Genomic DNA, 21,877 nt, shown 5'->3' with positions numbered 1-21,877 from the left:
ACTGAAATCTGGACCAAATTTTATCGATTTTGATAGTTATATACGTTAGATCAGGTTAGAGCAACTATTTTTTTCGTTAGATCTATCACGCAAGCGGCGGTATTAACAATCCTATTTTGTGTGCGGGGGAGGGGTGATCCCCGGGTTAGCCCCCCCCTCAACTGAAATCTGGACCAAATTTTATTGATTTTGATAGATATACATTAGATCAGGTTAGATCCATTATTTTTTTCTTTAGATCTATCATGCAAGCGGCGGTATTTACAATCCTATTTTGTGTGCGGGGGAGGGGTGATCACTGGGCTAGCCCCCCCCCCCCCCAACTGAAATCTGGACCAAATTTTATTGATTTTGATAGATATACGTTAGATCAGGTTAGATCAACTATTTTGTTCATTAGATCTATCACGCAAGCGGCGGTATTCACAATCCTATTTTGAGTGCGAGGGAGGGGTGATCCCCTCCCCTCTCAACTGAAATCTGGACCAAATTGTATTGATTTTGATAAATATACATTAGATCAGGTTAGATCAACTGTTTTTTTGTAAGATCTATCACGCAAGCGACGGTATTCACAATCCTAATTTGTGTGCAGGGGAGGGGTGATCACTGGGCTAGCCCCCCTCAACTGAAATCTGGACCAAATGTTATTGAATTTAATAGATATATGTTAGATCAGGTTAGATCAACTGGTTTTTTTGTTAGATCTATCACGTAAGCGGCGGTATTCACAATCCTATTTTGTGTGCAGGGGAGGGGTGATCACTGGGCTAGCCCCCCCTCAACTGAAATCTGGACCAAATTTTATTGAATTTGATAGATATAAGTTAGATCAGGTTAGATCAACTGTTTTTTTTTGTTAGATCTATCACGCAAGTGGCGGTATTCGGTAGCATGCAGCAGCGCATGTCCATGCACAGAGCAGTCAGTGCTTTCGCACGCACTGTGTCCATTTGGCCTGTGAGGGACGTTATTATAACCCTGCCCCCAAAGCTCTGCACAAGACCAAGAGACATCAGGCAGTGACAAACTATGCCCCCCACATATCACCAGGGTGTAGGAAGCAGGGATTATTCTACACTTTATGGGATTATTTTGTAGTATACATTTGTCCTATAACAGAAGAAATACATTCTTTAGTATTGGGTTCTATAAAATTACAAGTAATGCATCTTCTATTATCACATTTAATATTGCTGATTTTGAAATTTGATTGATTTTGATATATATACGTTAGATCAGGTTAGATCAACTGTTTTTTTCGTTAGATCTATCACGTAAGCGGCAGTATTCACAATCCTAGTTTGTGTGCAGGGAAGGGTGATCCCCGGGTTAGCCCCCCTCAACTGAAATCTGGACCAAATTTGATTGATTTTGATATATATGTTAGATCGGGTTAGATCAACTTTTTTTTTTGTTAGATCTATCACGCAAGCGGCAGTATTCACAATCCTAGTTTGTGTGCGGGGGAGGGGTAATCACTGGGCTAGCCCCCCCCAACTGAAATCTAGACCAAATATTATTGATTTTGATAGATATACGATAGATCAGGTTAGATCCATTATTTTTTTCTTTAGATCTATCATGCAAGCGGCGGTATTCACAATCCTATTTTGTGTGCGGGGGAGGGGTGATCACTGGGCTAGCCCCCCCCTCAACTGAAATCCGGACCAAATTTGATTGATTTTGATATATATATGTTAGATCAGGTTAGATCAACTGTTTTTATTCGTTAGATCTATCACGCAAGCGGCAGTATTCACAATCCTAGTTTGTGTGCGGGGAAGGGTGATCCCCGGGTTAGCCCCCCACAACTGAAATCTGGACCAAATTTGATTGATTTTGATAGATATGTTAGATCAGGTTAGATCAACTTTTTTTTTTGTTAGATCTAACACGCAAGCGGTGGTATTCACAATCCTATTTTGTGTGCGGGGGAGGGGTGATCACTAGGCTAGCCCCCCTCAACTTAAATCTGGACCAGATTTTATTGGTTTTGATAGATATACGTTAGATCAGGTTAGATCAACTGTTTTTTTTTGTTAGATCTATCACGCAAGCGGCAGTATTCACAATCCTAGTTTGTGTGCGGGGGAGGGGTGATCCACGGGTTAGCCCCCCCTCAACTGAAATCTGGACCAAATTTTATCGATTTTGATAGTTATATACGTTAGATCAGGTTAGAGCAACTATTTTTTTCGTTAGATCTATCACGCAAGCGGCGGTATTAACAATCCTATTTTGTGTGCGGGGGAGGGGTGATCCCCGGGTTAGCCCCCCCCTCAACTGAAATCTGGACCAAATTTTATTGATTTTGATAGATATACATTAGATCAGGTTAGATCCATTATTTTTTTCTTTAGATCTATCATGCAAGCGGCGGTATTTACAATCCTATTTTGTGTGCGGGGGAGGGGTGATCACTGGGCTAGCCCCCCCCCCCCCAACTGAAATCTGGACCAAATTTTATTGATTTTGATAGATATACGTTAGATCAGGTTAGATCAACTATTTTGTTCATTAGATCTATCACGCAAGCGGCGGTATTCACAATCCTATTTTGAGTGCGAGGGAGGGGTGATCCCCTCCCCTCTCAACTGAAATCTGGACCAAATTGTATTGATTTTGATAAATATACATTAGATCAGGTTAGATCAACTGTTTTTTTGTAAGATCTATCACGCAAGCGACGGTATTCACAATCCTAATTTGTGTGCAGGGGAGGGGTGATCACTGGGCTAGCCCCCCTCAACTGAAATCTGGACCAAATGTTATTGAATTTAATAGATATATGTTAGATCAGGTTAGATCAACTGGTTTTTTTGTTAGATCTATCACGTAAGCGGCGGTATTCACAATCCTATTTTGTGTGCAGGGGAGGGGTGATCACTGGGCTAGCCCCCCCTCAACTGAAATCTGGACCAAATTTTATTGAATTTGATAGATATAAGTTAGATCAGGTTAGATCAACTGTTTTTTTTTGTTAGATCTATCACGCAAGTGGCGGTATTCGGTAGCATGCAGCAGCGCATGTCCATGCACAGAGCAGTCAGTGCTTTCGCACGCACTGTGTCCATTTGGCCTGTGAGGGACGTTATTATAACCCTGCCCCCAAAGCTCTGCACAAGACCAAGAGACATCAGGCAGTGACAAACTATGCCCCCCACATATCACCAGGGTGTAGGAAGCAGGGATTATTCTACACTTTATGGGATTATTTTGTAGTATACATTTGTCCTATAACAGAAGAAATACATTCTTTAGTATTGGGTTCTATAAAATTACAAGTAATGCATCTTCTATTATCACATTTAATATTGCTGATTTTGAAATTTGATTGATTTTGATATATATACGTTAGATCAGGTTAGATCAACTGTTTTTTTCGTTAGATCTATCACGTAAGCGGCAGTATTCACAATCCTAGTTTGTGTGCAGGGAAGGGTGATCCCCGGGTTAGCCCCCCTCAACTGAAATCTGGACCAAATTTGATTGATTTTGATATATATGTTAGATCGGGTTAGATCAACTTTTTTTTTTGTTAGATCTATCACGCAAGCGGCAGTATTCACAATCCTAGTTTGTGTGCGGGGGAGGGGTAATCACTAGGCTAGCCCCCCTCAACTGAAATCCGGACCCAAATTTTAATGAATTTAATAGATATATGTTAGACCAGGTTAGATTAACTTTTTTTTTCGTTAGATTTATCACGCAAGCGGCTGTATTAACAATCCTATTTTGTGTGCGAGGGAGGGGTGAACCCCGGGTTAGCCCCCCTCAACTGAAATCTGGACCAAATTTTATTGATTTTGATAGATATACATTAGATCAGGTTAGATCAACTATTTTTTTCGTTAGATCTATCACGCAAGCGGCGGTATTAACAATCCTATTTTGTGTGTAGGGGAGGGGTGATCACTGGGCTAGTCCCCCCTCTCAACTGAAATCTGGACCAAATATAATTGATTTTGATAGATATACGTTAGATCAGGTTAGATCAACTGTTTTTTTCATTAGATCTATCACGCAAGCGGCAGTATTAACAATCCTATTTTGTGTGCGGGGGAGGGGTGATCCACGGGTTAGCCCCCCCCCTCAACTGAAATCTGGACCAAATTTTATCGATTTTGATAGTTATATACGTTAGATCAGGTTAGAGCAACTATTTTTTTCGTTAGATCTATTACGCAAGCGGCGGTATTAACAATCCTATTTTGAGTGCGAGGGAGGGGTGATCCCCGGGTTAGCCCCTCTCAACTGAAATCTGGACCAAATTGTATTGATTTTGATAAATATACATTAGATCGGGTTATATCAACTGTTTTTTTGTAAGATCTATCACGCAAGCGGCGGTATTCACAATCCTAAATTGTGTGCAGGGGAGGGGTGATCACTGGGCTAGCCCCCCTCAACTGAAATCTGGACCAAATGTTATTGAATTTAATAGATATATGTTAGATCAGGTTAGAGCAACTGGTTTTTTTGTTAGATCTATCACGCAAGCGGCGGTATTCACAATCCTATTTTGTGTGCAGGGGAGGGGAGATCACTGGGCTAGCACCCCTCAACTGAAATCTGGACCAAATTGTATTGAATTTGATAGATATAAATTAGATCAGGTTAGATCAACTGTTTTTTTTGTTAGATCTATCACGCAAGAGGCGGTATTCGGTAGCATGCAGCAGCGCATGTCCATGCACAGAGCAGTCAGTGCTTTCGCACGCACTGTGTCCATTTGGCCTATGAGGGACGTTATTATAACCCTGCCCCAAAGCTCTGCACAAGACCAAGAGACATCCAGCAGTGACAAACTATGCCCCCCACATATCACCAGGGTGTAGGAAGCAGGGAATGGAAGATTATTCTACACTTTATGGGATTATTTTGTAGTATACATTTGTCTTATAACAGAAGAAATACATTCTTTAGTATTGGGTTCTATAAAATTACAAGTAATGCTTCTTCTATTATCACATTTAATATTGCTGATTTTATTATAATAAGTATTAACTTTCATATCGCTTACATCTTGATGTAAGAGATATAGAAGTTAATACTGTGCTAGTAGAGGCAGACTGCGAGCTCTGTGTCCCAGCTCACTGCAACAACAAGGTAGCTGGTCTCTCCAATGTCTTACATGGACCAAATAAGCTCAGACTTATTTTTTTCCCCGATGTAATCCTATGGAAAAAATGCGCATGTAATGAAAGAAATACGCTCGTAACTGCTGCGCTGCGCAAGAAGTTTGTGAAGTTGGCACCCCATGTTTGTAAAAACTGAATACAAATATACCATTTGTGCTATGTTTGTGCTTATTTGTGCTGCAAAAACTAACGTTTGGTTTGGTTTAGGAGATATTGCACATTATTTTTTAATGAAACTCTGCCAACACCAAAGAGGTTGGGAGTCACTTAGATGTGGTCAAGCTGCAATTTGTGATGTCACATAACCCCGCCCCTGCTTTGTTGAGCATTACCAGCAGCAAATGTTGGTAGGCATGCTATTAACACCAAGGTGAACTGAGATGTTTGTGCATTCTATCATTGTTGCATATATATCATGTTCTATTTAACTGTTTGAGTGTCAGAGGCTTTCCAATGCATTGGACACATAGCTAGCACTAAAAAGATTGCTAAGCCATGTCTGTGAATAAATGAGCTGCCTTATGACAAATCAATCACAACAAATAAAAAAAAGACTACTAATGGTAACCTTGAAATTTTTAGGGCTGTTATTGCAAGTACCAAGCACTTTTGCTGTTATGCACATTTGAAAAGAAGTCACCCTTCATGAACATAACACCCAATTCTATGCACATATTTTATAAAATAAATTATTTATTAATGATCATACAAACATGCACACATTTATATGCATATCCACGCTCATAAACAAATAAAAAAAAAGAACTTAATTTCTTCCTTGTATATAAATATCCTATGCACACATACCCCCCAACTGTCCCGATTTTCGCGGAACAGTCCCAATTTTAGGAGTCTGTCCCCCTGTCCCGGGTTGATAGCCATCTGTCCCGATTTGCCCCAAGCATTAAAAATAAAAAAATATATATATTCAATTCTATTGGGCCCATACTCAGAAGCAGCTGGCTTTGCTCTCACAGGGTTAGATACCTGTTAGATTCCCTGTGGAAGAAGAATAGTGTGTGGGTTAAGCAGGAGTAAGAAGGCTGTATACACGCTGACCACGGGTAATGGTGACCTCTCTAACCTACCTCTGGTAGTGATGATGTCTAACTCCTGGTGATAATACTAGCATGCCTTCAGTTTTATACAATGAGCAGTGCTAATACCAGGGTAACGAACAGTGGCAGCCGCAGACTGCCAGCTAATGTGCTTGCCAACCCCAGGACCCCATACAATGAATTACAGATACCCATATATGATGTAGTGTGTGTGTATGTATAAGTCTATGCTATGTAGTGTGTGTGTATCTGCATGTATAAGTGTATGCTATGTAGTTTGTGTGTATCTGCATGTATAAGTGTATGCTATGTAGTGTGTGTGTATCTGCATGTATAAGTGTATGCTATGTAGTGTGTGTGTGTGTGTATCTGCATGTGTAAGTGTATGCTATGTAGTTTGTGTGTATCTGCATGTATAAGTGTATGCTATGTAGTGTGTGTGTATCTGTATGTATAAGTGTATGCTATGTAGTGTGTGTGTATTTGCATGTATAAGTTTATGCTATGTAGTGTGTGCCTGCATGTATAAATGTAAGCTATGTAGTGTGTGTATCTGTATATAAGTGTGTGTGTGTATCTGCATGTATAAGTGTATGCTATGTAGTGTGTGTAACTGCATGTATAAGTGTAAGCTATGTAGTGTATGTGTATCTGTATGTATAAGTGTATGCTATGTAGTGTGTGTGTGTGTGTGTCAATCTGTATCCATAACTGTGTGTGTGTGTATCTGTATGTATAAGTTTATGCTATGTAGTGTGTGTGTGTGTCTGCATGTATAAATGTAAGCTATGTAGTGTGTGTATGTGTATCTGCATGTATAAGTGTGTATCTGCATGTATAAGTGTATGCTATGTAGTGTGTGTGTGTGTCTGCATGTATAAGTGTATGCTATGTAGTGTGTGTATCTGCATGTATAAGTGAATACTATGTAGTGTCTGTGTATTTGCATGTATAACTGTATGCTGCATGTATAAGTGTATGCTATGTAATGTGTGTGTGTGTATCTGCATGTATAAGTGTATACTATGTAGTGTCTGTGTATCTGCCTGTATAAGTGTATGCTATGTAGTGTCTGTGTATCTGCATGTGTAAGTGTATGCTATGTAGTGTGTGTGTATCTGCCTGTATAAGTGTATGCTATGTAGTGTGTGTGTATCTGCATGTATAAGTGTATGCTATGTAGTGTGTGTGTATCTGCATGTATAAATGTATGCTATGTAGTGTGTGTGTATCTGCATGTATAAGTGTATGCTATGTAGTGTGTGTGTATCTGCATGTATAAGTGTATACTATGTAGTGTGTGTGTATCTGCATGTGTAAGTGTATGCTATGTAGTGTGTGTGTATCTGCATGTGTAAGTGTATGCTATGTAGTGTGTGTGTATCTGCCTGTATAAGTGTATGCTATGTAGTGTGTGTGTATCTGCATGTGTAAGTGTATGCTATGTAGTGTGTGTGTGTATCTGCAGGTGTAAGTGTATGCTATGTAGTGTGTGTGTATCTGCATGTATAAGTGTATGCTATGTATTGTGTGTGTATCTGCATGTGTAAGTGTATGCTATGTTGTGTGCTACTGTGCATTTTTGCTGACTTTAAAGGCCAGAATCTAGAATATTAATGGGGAATGCAGAGAGCAGTTTTAAAGAATGTATTATTAAATGTCCAATTAAGATAAAAATATTTAGCAATGTCTTTGCAAAGGCTAATTAAATACATAGCTCACATAGCCATACCAGTGGTTTGAGCTTGTGTTTAATTTGCTGCCTTAGTGTATTAAAATATATGACTTTATTTAGCATTTTATTTATATTACTTTGGTCTTATAATTTTTTAAGCCCCGCCCACCACATTTCAAATTTTTTGCCGCGGGGGGTCCCTCTTTTGAATTTTGAAATGTTACGAGGTATGTGCACAGTAAACCATTTAGTTACTGTAGTGGTCACACAGATGCTTACTTCTAACAGGAAGTGTTTATTTGATAACTGTTCTGGCTGGAGGGAAAATTATTATCCAATCAAAGAAGATGTTATTCACTGATTATTATTTAAGTTTCAAATATCACTTATAACTCAGTTGTGGACTATAATTCCTATTATTCTAAGCCAGCACAAAACCTCCAATCATGCTGGCTGTGCATCATAATAAATGTGTTGCATAGCATCTTCAACAAGTCTTCTTCTTTGTTCCATACCTGAGGGAGGTTCACCAGTGTGATCCATGGAGATGAAGGAGGGCTAATCTCATAAAGTATTAACTTCTATATATCTCTTACATCAAGATGTAAGAGATATTAAAGTTAATACTTATTATAATAAAATCAGCAATATTAAATGTTATAATAGGAGATGCATTACTTGTAATTTTATAGAACCCAATACTAAATAATGTATTTCTTCTGTTATAGGACAAATGTATACTATAAAATAATCCCATAAAAGGTAGAATAATCTTCCATTCCCTGCTTCCTACACCCTGGGGGCGTAGTTTGTCACTGCTGGATGTCTCTTGGTCTTATGCAGAGCTTTGGGGCGGGGTTATAATAACGTCCCTCACAGGCCAAATGGACACAATGTGTGCAAAAGCACTGACTGCTCTGTGCATGGACATGCGCTCCTGCATGCTACCAAATACCGCCTCTTACATGATAGATCTAACAAAAAACAGTTGATCTAACCTGATCTAACGTATATCTATCAAATTCAATAAAATTTGGTCCAGATTTTAGTTGAGGGGTCTAGCCCAGTGATCACCCCTCCCCCGCACACAAAATAGGATTGTGAATACCGCTGCTTGCGTGATAGATCTAACGGAAAAAAAAAAAGCTGACCAAACCTGATCTAACATATACAGGGAGTGCAGAATTATTAGGCAAATGAGTATTTTGACCACATCATCCTCTTTATGCATGTTGTCTTACTCCAAGCTGTATAGGCTCGAAAGCCTACTACCAATTAAGCATATTAGGTGATGTGCATCTCTGTAATGAGAAGGGGTGTGGTCTAATGACAACAACACCCTATATCAGGTGTGCATAATTATTAGGCAACTTCCTTTCCTTTGGCAAAATGGGTCAAAAGAAGGACTTGACAGGCTCAGAAAAGTCAAAAATAGTGAGATATCTTGCAGAGGGATGCAGCACTCTTAAAATTGCAAAGCTTCTGAAGCGTGATCATCGAACAATCAAGCATTTCATTCAAAATAGTCAACAGGGTCGCAAGAAGCGTGTGGAAAAACCAAGGCGCAAAATAACTGCCCATGAACTGAGAAAAGTCAAGCGTGCAGCTGCCAAGATGCCACTTGCCACCAGTTTGGCCATATTTCAGAGCTGCAACATCACTGGAGTGCCCAAAAGCACAAGGTGTGCAATACTCAGAGACATGGCCAAGGTAAGAAAGGCTGAAAGACGACAACCACTGAACAAGACACACAAGATGAAACGTCAAGACTGGGCCAAGAAATATCTCAAGACTGATTTTTCTAAGGTTTTATGGACTGATGAAATGAGAGTGAGTCTTGATGGGCCAGATGGATGGGCCCGTGGCTGGATTGGTAAAGGGCAGAGAGCTCCAGTCCGACTCAGACGCCAGCAAGGTGGAGGTGGAGTATTGGTTTGGGCTGGTATCATCAAAGATGAGCTTGTGGGGCCTTTTCGGGTTGAGGATGGAGTCAAGCTCAACTCCCAGTCCTACTGACAGTTTCTGGAAGACACCTTCTTCAAGCAGTGGTACAGGAAGAAGTCTGCATCCTTCAAGAAAAACATGATTTTCATGCAGGACAATGCTCCATCACACGCGTCCAAGTACTCCACAGCGTGGCTGGCAAGAAAGGGTATAAAAGAAGAAAATCTAATGACATGGCCTCCTTGTTCACCTGATCTGAACCCCATTGAGAACCTGTGGTCCATCATCAAATGTGAGATTTACAAGGAGGGAAAACAGTACACCTCTCTGAACAGTGTCTGGGAGGCTGTGGTTGCTGCTGCATGCAATGTTGATGGTGAACAGATCAAAACACTGACAGAATCCATGGATGGCAGGCTTTTGAGTGTCCTTGCAAAGAAAGGTGGCTATATTGGTCACTGATTTGTTTTTGTTTTGTTTTTGAATGTCAGAAATGTATATTTGTGAATGTTGAGATGTTATATTGGTTTCACTGGTAAAAAAAAAAAATTGAAATGGGTATATATTTGTTTTTTGTTAAGTTGCCTAATAATTATGCACAGTAATAGTCACCTGCACACACAGATATCCCCCTAAAATAGCTATAACTAAAAACAAACTAAAAACTACTTCCAAAACTATTTAGCTGTGATATTAATGAGTTTTTTGGGTTCATTGAGAACATGGTTGTTGTTCAATAATAAAATTAATCCTCAAAAATACAACTTGCCTAATAATTCTGCACTCCCTGTATCTATCAAAATCAATAACATTTGGTCCAGATTTCAGTTGAGGGGGTGCTAACCCTGGATCATCCCCCTCCGGCACACAAACTAGGATTGTGAATACCGTCGCTTGCGTGATAGATCTAACGAAAAAAATTGTTGATCTAACCTGATCTAACGTATATCTATCAAAATCAATAAAAATTTGTCCGGATTTCAGTTAAGGGGGGGCTAGCCCAGTGATCACCCCTCCCCTACACACAAAATAGGATTGTGAATACTGCCACTTGCATGATAGATCTGACAAAAAAAAACTGTTTATCTAACCTGATCTAACGTATATGTATCAAAATCAATAAAATTTGGTCCAGATTTCAGTTGAGGGGGGCTAAGCCGTGATCACCCCTCCCCGCACACAAAATAGGATTGTGATAACTACCGCTTGCGTGATAGATCTGACGAAAAAAATAGTTGATCTAACCTGATCTAACTTATATCTATCAAAATCAATCAAATTTGGTCCAGAATTCAGTTGAGGGGGGCTAACCCAGGGTCACCGCTCCCCGCACACAAAATAGGATTGTTAATACCGCCGCTTGCGTGATAGATCTAACGAAAAAAACAGTTGCTCTAACCTGATCTAAAGTATATCTTTCAAAATCTATAACATTTGGTCCAGATTTCAATTGAGGGGGGGCTAAGCCGTGATCACCCCTCCCCCGCACACAAAATAGGATTGTGATAACTGCCGCTTGCGTGATAGATCTGACGAAAAAAATAGTTGATCTAACCTGATTTAACATATATCTTTCAAAATCAATAAAATTTGGTCCAGAATTCAGTTGGGGGGGCTAACCCGGTGTCACCCCTCCCCCGCACACAAAATAGGATTGTTAATACCGCTGCTTGCGTGATAGATCTAACGAAAAAAACAGTTGATCTAACCTGATCTAACATATATCTTTCAAAGTCAATAAAATTTGGTCCAAATTTCAGTTGAGGGGTGGCTAACCCGGGATCACCCCTCCCCTGCACACAAAATAGGATTGTTAATACCGCCGCTTACGTGATAGATCTAACGTAAAAAAAAACAGTTGATCTAACGTATATCTATCAAAATCAATAAAATTTGGTCTAGATTTCAGTTGAGGGGGGCTAGCCCCCCCCTCATTAAAAATGCAATATCTCAGTAATTAAAATATATCTAACAAAACTTTTGGCTGATCAAACCTGATCTAACGTGGAGCTATCATAATCAATAACATTTTGTCAACATTTTTGTTGAGGGGGGGCTGGCTACGGGTTAGCCCCCCCTTAAAAAGATTGTTAATATTTCATATTTTAGAGTTGGTCTAACGAAAAAAAAACAGTTGATCTAACCTGATCTAACAAAGATCTAACAAATGGAATGATCGTTTGTTAAAATTTTGACTATGGGGGGCTAACCCGGGTGAGGTAATTTTTCCTAGTCTCAATAAAGAATAGAAGCTGAGGGATTGATCCTAAAGTGCATATGTACTTTTCTTTCATGATTTTCACAACTTTCCAATTTACGTCTGCTACCTAATTTGCTTAGTTCTTTTAGTAGCCTTTGTTGAAAAGCATACCTAGGTAGGCTCGGGAGCAGCATTGCATTATTACAAGGATAGTCACTTTCATAAAGTTAGTATAAAGTACTAAAGTATTGCAGCTCTTATTAGTTAAAGCCAGTTAGGGAAATATATGTAGCAGGGTTAGCCTTTAAGTTTTGAGAATAAATAAAAAAAATCAACAGTTTCAAAAGAAAATTTAAATAAAAAGGAGGCAAAATAAATAATACAAATATGTTACAAACTTGTTTCAGTTCACATTGTATGTAAAAATCTCAAGGCGTTTACTGTCCCTTTAATATAAATTGAATTATTTATTCTTTATCCATTACAAACACTTGTGATTTTTTTATTACAATAAAGAGAATGTGCTTCTATACATTTTATTCTACATTTCTCTGTGCACTAAATCTGTTGCAGAGATATTGTGTTAATAAATATACAGTAAATATTATGCAGATGTGAAAACAACAGATTATTAAAGGTCAGAGTTTAGGTTGTAAAAGGATTAGATAGAACAGATTATTTGCCTCTCTCTGAAGATAACAACATATTAATGTGCAGGAGAATATGATTTAGTATAGAAAACAACCCCACCTTAAAGTCCCTCGTCTACAAGAACAAGCAGTAGCCACTCAGCTGTCACACAATCTTATCTTTGTTCTCTCTAGCGTCCTTATTCCTCTTATCAAGCCACACAGAATATAAATAAATCAGGAAACTTACTTGTTTGATGCAAAAAGACAAAAAATAGAAATCCCCTGAACTCCATTGCTACATCCTGGTACAACCACAGCTAAAATATTTGCTTTCACTTTCAATTTGAGTAATCCGTTTGCTTTAAAAGGCAACAAAGGTTTCTCAATAGTCTCTAGTGAACAGATTGTTTGCTAAATTTGGCCATATTCTGTAACGATTGCCTATCTTGTCAGGTCAGTTTAATAAAGAGCCAATGGAAGTAAATTTTCACTGTATGAAATTTAAAATCAATTGTATCAATAATCAATCAGCCTCATATTTAGCACATGTTACATTAAAAGCATTCAAAGTTATTCAAATAATCATCTAAGATATGGGTGAGTTTTCTATATGCAGAATTAAAGTATTTTTTTCTTTAATGAAAGACTTTAAAATGCAAACAGATAATATTTATCATTACCCCTCTACATCAATAGTGTCTTTAAAATATTTAAGGGCACCTCAGTGAGAATATATTTAGTTTTCACAATAAAACATTGTAATTTTTCTAAGCATTTTTTATTGTTAATTAATTCATTAAGATTTAAAGGGACAGTGTACCCTAATTTTGTCTCCCTTTAAATTTGTTCCAAATGATCAATTTTATCTGCTGGAGTGTATTCAATTGTTCACAAACAGCTAATTTACATTTATATTGGTATTTGAAATAGCTGATTTTGTCTGTGGTATCCTTAACTATACTGAAAGTTTCTATACTTAAAGGGACAGTCTACTTTTTTTTTATTGTTTAAAAGGATAAATAGTTCCTTTATTACCCATTCTCCAGTTTTGCATAACCAACACTGCTATATTAATACACTTCTGTAATTACCTTGTCTCTAAGCCTCTGCAGACTTCCCCCTTATCTCAGTGATTTTGACAAACTGACTCATAAATAACTCCACGGGAATGAGCACAATGTAATATATATGGCACACATGAACTAGCACTGTCTAGCTGTAAAAGCTAATAAAATGCACCAAGAAAAGAGATGGCCTTAAAGGGCTTAGAAATCAGCATACGATCCTACCTAAGTTTAGCTTTCAACAAATAATAACAGGGGCCCCATTCAATATGGCGTAGCATACAATTTACGCCCGTATATTTCACCCGTCGCCCGCAATTCTTACTTCCATAGGCTAACATGGGACCGCGTCGTAAATCGGTATCCAATATCCAGCGCAAGGCCTTATGTGGTGAAAATGGAGAAATCTTACTCCATTTTCACCTCGCCATAAAATGCAGCCGTAGCAGGCCTTGCGCTGAGTATGGGAGCACTGTAACTCCCGAAAATGCCTGCAAAAATAAACTAACACCTAATGCATGCGCAATGTCTATCTGCCTGTTAACCGCAACCCCCCACCGCAATACCTAATAAAGTGTATTAACCCCTAAACCGCCGCTCCCGGAGCCCACCGCCATCTACATTATATGTATTAACCCCTAAACCGCCGCTCCAGGACCCCACCGCACCTAAATAAAGTGTTTAACCCCTAAACCGCCGCTCCCGGACCCGCCGCCACCTACATTAAATTTATTAACCCCTAATCTGACCCCTTACACCGCCGCCACCTACATTAAATATATTAACCTCTAATCTGACCCCCCTACACCGCTGCCACCTACATTAAATATATTAACCTCTAATCTGACCCCCCTACACCGCCGCCACCTACATTAAATATATTAACCTCTAATCTGACCCCCCTACACCGCTGCCACCTACATTAAATATATTAACCTCTAATCTGACCCCCCTACACCGCCGCCACCTACATTAAATATATTAACCTCTAATCTGACCCCCCTACACCGCTGCCACCTACATTAAATATATTAACCTCTAATCTGGCCCCCCTACACCGCCGCCACCTACATTAAATATATTAACCTCTAATCTGACCCCCCTACACCGCTGCCACCTACATTAAATATATTAACCTCTAATCTGACCCCCCTACACCGCCGCCACCTACATTAAATATATTAACCTCTAATCTGAGGTTAATATATTTAATGTAGGTGGCGGCGGTGTAGGGAGGTCAGATTAGAGGTTAATATATTTAATGTAGGTGGCGGCGGTGTAGGGGGGTCAGATTAGGGGTTAATATATTTAATGTAGGTGGTGGCGGTGTAGGGGGTCAGATTAGGGGTTAATAAATTTAATGTAGGTGGCGGCGGGCTCTGGGAGCGGCGGTTTAGGGGTTAATACTAGGATAGGTTTATTGCGGTGTGGGCTATGGCAGTTTAGGGGTTAATAATTAGGCTTATTGCAGTCCCGTAAGTCACTGGTGACTCCAGAAATTTGTAGTTACGCTCATTTCTGGACATCGCTAGTTTATCTGACTTACGACACTTTAGCAACTGCAGGCGGGGTATATGTAATACCCCGATGTGCGAGGTGAAACTACGGGCGGCGCGGGTTCCCTCGCTTGCGCCGAAAACTATGCCGTATATCGGATTACGCCCCAAGAGAACAAAGCAAATTTGATGATAAAAGTAAATTGGAAAGTTGTTTAAAATTGCATGTCCTATCTGAATCATGAAAGTTTAAATTTTAATTTTGACTTTACTGTCCCTTTAAGTAAAGTCTTTATAAATGTTTATAAACACAGGAAGCAGAGGATATTACACTCACAATGGTAGGTAGGAGAGATAAGTAATAAAATGTTAATGTTCAATTGTTTTCTCTAACTACTTGACTGTGGTATGAAGACAAAGATAAAATAAAGAAGCATTTTGTGTACAATAATATATAATTTTCCTATAAGTTCAACCCATGTTAATGGGATGTGGTTTAAAAAAACAAAATGAGCTAATTCGTATACAAACATAAACCTAAAGAAGCAATGTGCAGCTGGTATAACAAGATAGTGGAGACAAATAAAGGTAAAAACAATTTTACAGTACACTGTCCTTTTAAAAAACAAATACATATTGTATCTCAATGCCTAATAAAGGGCCAGATTACAAGTGGAGCAGCATTTAACGCAATAACAAGTTTAAAGTAAGCTGTTTTCCCTCGCACGCTAATGCGATCTGCATAAAAAGCCGAACTTAAAATATTTTGCGAGTGATAACCTATTCCCCCATAGAAGTCAACACCCTACTCATGCGCAAACACGATCGCATATTCTCAAGTGCGTTAACTCAAAATGAAAATATGAATATTTCACATTCCAATGCTCTTCACAAAGCAGAATAAGTTCTATTTATTCATAAATGCATATTTATATATATATATCTGATGGTGTTTTAGTACAATATATATCTATACCTATATATATATCTGATGGTGTTTTAGTACAATATATATCTATACCTATATATATATCTGATGGTGTTTTAGTACAATATATATCTATACCTATATATCTGATGGTGTTTTAGTACAATATATATCTATACCTATATATATATATATCTGATGGTGTTTTAGTACAATATATATCTATACCTATATATATATCTGATGGTGTTTTAGTACAATATATATCTATACCTATATATATATATATATATGATGGTGTTTTAGTACAATATATATCTATACTTATATATATATCTGATGGTGTTTTAGTACAATATATATCTATACCTATATATATATCTGATGGTGTTTTAGTACAATATATATCTATACCTATATATATATATATCTGATGGTGTTTTAGTACAATATATATCTATACCTATATATATATATATCTGATGGTGTTTTAGTACAATATATATCTATACCTATATATATATATATCTGATGGTGTTTTAGTACAATATATATCTATACCTATATATATATATCTGATGGTGTTTTAGTACAATATATATCTATACCTATATATATATATATATATATCTGATGGTGTTTTAGTACAATATATATCTATATCTATATATAAATATCTATTATAAAATACATAGAACCTATTCTGCTAGACGTTGATTCCTGGAAGCAACTGGCACCACTAAACAAATATAGTACAGAGTGTTTTTCACAGCTGAAGTTAGAAGCTGGAGTCGGCTGACACTACTTTCAAAAGGGAAGTTTTTTACTTTTGTATTTTCACTTTTTTCCTCATATTAAGAACCCTTATTTACTTTTTGTTTTGTTTTTTTCTAACACCTGAACCCTCATATGTTTGAGCCCTTAAAACTTTTTTTGTGCAGTTTTTTTAAAAATAATTTTTATTATATGGTGTTATCATGAGTGTAACTGTACTCTGTAATGTATTTTTTGACACTTTTTTCTTTTGTGAAACAGTTAACCAGTAGTGATGTCCCGAATAGTTCACCGGCGAATAGTTCCCGGTGAACATAGCTTGTTCGCTTTCGCCGTGGCGGGCGAACATATGCGATGTTCGGTCCACCCCCTATTCGTCATCATTGAGTAAACTTTGACCCTGTACCTCACAGTCAGCAGACACATTCCAGCCAATCAGCGGCAGACCCTCCCTCCCAGACCCTCCCACCTCCTGGACAGCATCCATTTTAGATTCATTTGGAAGCTGCATTCTTAGTGAGAGGAGGGACAGTGTAGCTGCTGCTGATTTAATAGGGAAATCGATAGCTAGGCTAGTGTATTCAGTGTCCACTACAGTCCTAAAGAACTCATCTGATCTCTGCTGTAAGGACAGCACCCCAAAAAGCCCTTTTTAGGGCTAGAACATCAGTCTGCTTTTTTTTTTCCCTGTGTAATCTAATTGCAGTTGCCTGCCTGCCAGCATGTGTGTCAGGCTCACAGCGTATACTGTGCCCACTTGCCCAGTGCCACCACTCATATCTGGTGTAACAGTAGTGTACATTTAAAAAAAAAACAACAATTTTTTGACTGTGAAATAATAGCAGACAGCTGCCAGTACCCAAGATGGCCGCCAATAAGGCAGATGGGGAGGGTTAGAGAGCTGTTTTGGGGGGGATCAGGGAGGTTGGGGGCTAAGGGGGGATGCTACACCACAGCATATGTAAATATGCTATAAAAAATGTAAAAAAATTTAAAAACCTTTTATTTTAGTACTGGCATACTTTCTGCCAGTACTTAAGATGGCGGGGACAATTGTGGGGTGGGGGAGGGAAGGGAGCTGTTTGGGAGGGATCAGGGGGTCTGATGTGTCAGGTGGGAGGCTGATCTCTACACTAAAGCTAAAATTAACCCTGCAAGCTCCCTACAAACTACCTTATTAATCCCTTCCCTGCTAGCCATAATACATGTGTGATGCGCAGCAGCATTTAGCAGCCTTCTAATTACCAGAAAGCAACGCCAAAGTCATATATGTCTGCTATTTCTGAACAAAGGGGATCCCAGAGAAGCATTTACAACCATTTGTGCCATAATTGCACAAGCTGTTTGTAAATAATTTCAGTGAGAAACCTAAAATTGCGAAAAAATTTAAGTTTTTTTTAAATTTGATCGCATTTGGCGGTGAAATGGTGGCATTAAATATACCAAAATGGGCCTAGATCAATACTTTGGGTTGTCTACTACACTACACTTAAGCTAAAATTAACTCTACAAGCTCCCTACATGCTCCCTAATTAACCCCTTCACTGCTGGGCATAAAACACATGTGGTGCGCAGTGGCATTTAGCAGCCTTCTAATTACCAAAAAGCAATGCCAAAGCCATATAAGTCTGCTATTTCTGAACAAAGGGGATCCCAGAGAAGCATTTTCAACCATGTATGCCATAATTGCATAAGTTGTTTGTAAATAATTTCTGTGAGAAACCTAAAGTTTGTGAAAAAGTGAAAAAAATTTTTTTTATTTGATCGCATTTGCCGGTGAAATGGTGGAATGAAATATACCAAAATGGGTCTAGATCAATACTTTGGGATGTCTTCTAAAAAAAAATATATACATGTCAAGGGATATTCAGGTATTCCTGACAGATATCAGGGTTCCAATGTAACTAGCGCTCATTTTGAAAAAAAATGGTTTTGAAGTAGCAAAGTGCTTCTTGTATTTATTTCCCTATCACTTGCAAAAAAAGCAAAGAACATGTTAACATTGGGTATTTCTAAACTCAGGACAAAATTTAGAAACTATTTAGCATGGTTGTTTTTTGGTGGTTGTAGATGTGTAACCGATTTTGGGGGTCAAAGTTAGAAAAAGTGTGTTTTTTTCCATATTTTCCTCATATTTTATAATATTTTTAATAATTAATTATAAGATATGATGAAAATAATGGTATCTTTAGAAAGTCCATTTAGTGGAGAGAAAAACGGTATATAATATGTGTGGGTACAGTAAATGACTAAGAGGAAAATTACAGCTAAACACAAACCCCAGCTGAAATGTAAAAATAGCCCTGGTCCTTAAGGGAAAGAAATTGAAAAATGGCCTTGGTCCTTAAGGGGTTAAAAAAAAACTAGAAATTTGACTGTGAAATAATAGCAGTCAGTTTCCTTCACACGTGTGCGTTTCAGGGCCTGCCAGGGCACAGTGTCACACCAGTGCAACTCATATCTGGTGTAACAGTAGTGTACATTAAATAAAAAACTAGAAATTTGACTGTGAAATAATAGCAGTCAGTTTCCTTCACACGTGTGCGTTTCAGGGCCTGCCAGGGCACAGTGTCACACCAGTGCAACTCATATCTGGTGTAACAGTAGTTTACATTTAAAAAAAACCAACACTTTTTTGACTGTGAAATAATAGCAATCAGTTTCCTTCACACGTGTGCATTTCGGGGCATGCCAGGGCACAGTGTCACACCAGTGCAACTCATATCTGGTGTAACAGTAATGTACATGTAAAAAAAAAATACAATTTTGACTGTAATAGATTGAATAGCAGTTAGTTGTCTGCAAGCGTGTGTTTCAGGCCTACATCTACTCTGCCAACTTCTGCCAGTGCACAGTGTCACTCATATCTGTTGTCACAGTAGCTTGCATGCATAGTACCACTAATCGAAAAAAAAAATGACAGGCAGAGGCAGGCCACCCCGCAGGGGCCGTCGTGTTTGTGGTGCTGTGATTCCCTTTGGCCCTAGAATAATGCCCAGTGTTCAGAGGCCACGTACCCTGAACTCGAAAAGTTCTGAGGACATAGTTGACTGGCTAACACAGGACACCCAATCTTCTACAGCTTCCGCTCGGAACCTTGACGCACCATCCTCTTCCAGCTTAGCATCTGGCACATCTCAAATTATCACTCGCCCGCCTGCCGCCACCACTAACACTAGCACCACAGCCGCTTCACTTGATCTGTCAGAGGAGTTATTTACACATCAGTTGGAAGAAATGAGTGATGCGCAACCATTATTGCCAGAGGATGTAGATAACAGGGATATGTCTCAGTCAGGCAGCATTACACACATGGACGTACGGTGTGATGATGATGATGTTGTACCCGCTGCTGCTTCCTTTGCTGAGTTGTCAGATACAAGTGAAGCAGTTGATGATGACAATGCGTCATGGATGTCACGTGGGTGCCCGCTAGAAGAGAAGAACAGGGGGAAAGTTCAGATGGAGAGACAGAGAGGAGGAGGAGACGAGTTGGAAGCAGGGGGAGGTCATCGCAAGGAGCTAGTGGCACAGTCAGACAGCATGCATCGGCACCCGGGGTCAGCCAGACAGCATGCCAATCAACGCATGCTGTTGCCACCACCAGAATGCCGTCATTGCAGAGCTCAGCAGTGTGGCATTTTTTGTGTGTGTCTGCCTCTGACAACAGCGATGCCATTTGCAACCTGTGCCAAAAGAAACTGAGTCGTGGGAAGTCCAACACCCACTTAGGTACAACTGCTTTGCGAAGGCACATGATCGCACATCACAAACGCCTATGGGATTAACACATGAGTACAAGCAGCACACAAACTCAAAGCCGCCATCCTCCTCCTGGTCCAGCATCTTCAGCCACGTCAACCACTGCTGTCCTCCTTGCCCCCTCTCAACCATCCGCCACTCCGTCTCTCACCTTGAGCAGTTCCTGCTCATCTGCCCACAGTCAGGTGTCTGTCAAGGACATGTTTGAGCGTAAGAAGCCAATGTCACAAAGTCACCCCCTTTCCCGGCATCTGACTGCTGGCTTGTCTGAACTCTTAGCCCGCCAGCTTTTACCATACAAGCTGGTGGAGTCTGAGGCGTTCCAAAAATTTGTAGCTATTGGGACACCTCAGTGGAAGGTACACGGCCGAAATTTCTTTGCACAAAAGGCAATCCCCAACCTGTACTCGATTGTGCAAAAGGAAGTAATGGCATGTCTGGCACACAGTGTTGGGGCAAGGGTCCATCTGACCACTGATACCTGGTCTGCAAAGCATGGTCAGGGCAGGTATATCACCTACACTGTGCACTGTGAAGCGGACGTAACCCTTACACTACCTGATCGATACAACATCATACCTGATGTTTTAAAGCACGTTATTCCAAACAATTTAGGAATGTTAGGTGATTTATGCCCTTTATGGATTAAAACCAGACTCTGCATCAACTATGTAATTTTCCATGGGAGTTTTGCCATGGATCCCCCTCCAGCATGCCACAGTCCAGGTGTTAGTCCCCTTGAAACAACTTTTCCATCACTATTGTGGCCAGAAAGAGTCCCTGTGGGTTTTAAAATTCGTCTGCCTATTGAAGTCTATGGCGGTTCGCCTGGTTCACCCGTTCGTGAACATTTGCGGAAGTTCGCGTTCGCCGTTCACGAACGGAAAATGTTATGTTCGCGACATCACTATTAACCAGTACTTTGAGGATGCGGTAATCATTCTAGAGTAAATTGCAATTGCGCTAATTTATTTTCAACCTGTAATACGAGCAGTAAACCCAACGCGTGCAAACACCCCAGATAACCCCTTCCAGATAACCCCCTTTTCTCTTGCATTTAATTGTTAACACGTCACTTGTAATCTGGCCCAAAGTGACCTGCACTTTCCCTTTAATGGTTTAGTGATGTGCAATATTTTCTTCCATTATTAAACTGAGTGGAATGTTGCATTCAAAATTGATTAAATTCACCAAAAACAG

The 21,877-nt window shown here is 39.3% G+C and overlaps 1 gene segment (V, D, J or C); it reads right to left on the bottom strand.

The window, feature by feature from the left end:
• Positions 1–12,960, bottom strand: part of LOC128641855 (tapasin-related protein-like) — a 70,062-nt gene extending 57,102 nt beyond the window's left edge. The window contains 1 exon segment of the C gene segment in view: positions 12,901–12,960. Coding sequence covers positions 12,901–12,946 — 46 coding nt within the window.
• Between the last annotated feature and the right edge of the window lie 8,917 nt (positions 12,961–21,877).

Source organism: Bombina bombina, chromosome 11 (genome assembly GCF_027579735.1).
Source record: "Bombina bombina isolate aBomBom1 chromosome 11, aBomBom1.pri, whole genome shotgun sequence".
Taxonomy (NCBI): Eukaryota; Metazoa; Chordata; class Amphibia; order Anura; family Bombinatoridae; genus Bombina; species Bombina bombina.
The sequence above is the reverse complement of the archived record's forward strand: the minus strand, read 5'-3'. Positions and strand labels throughout refer to the sequence as shown.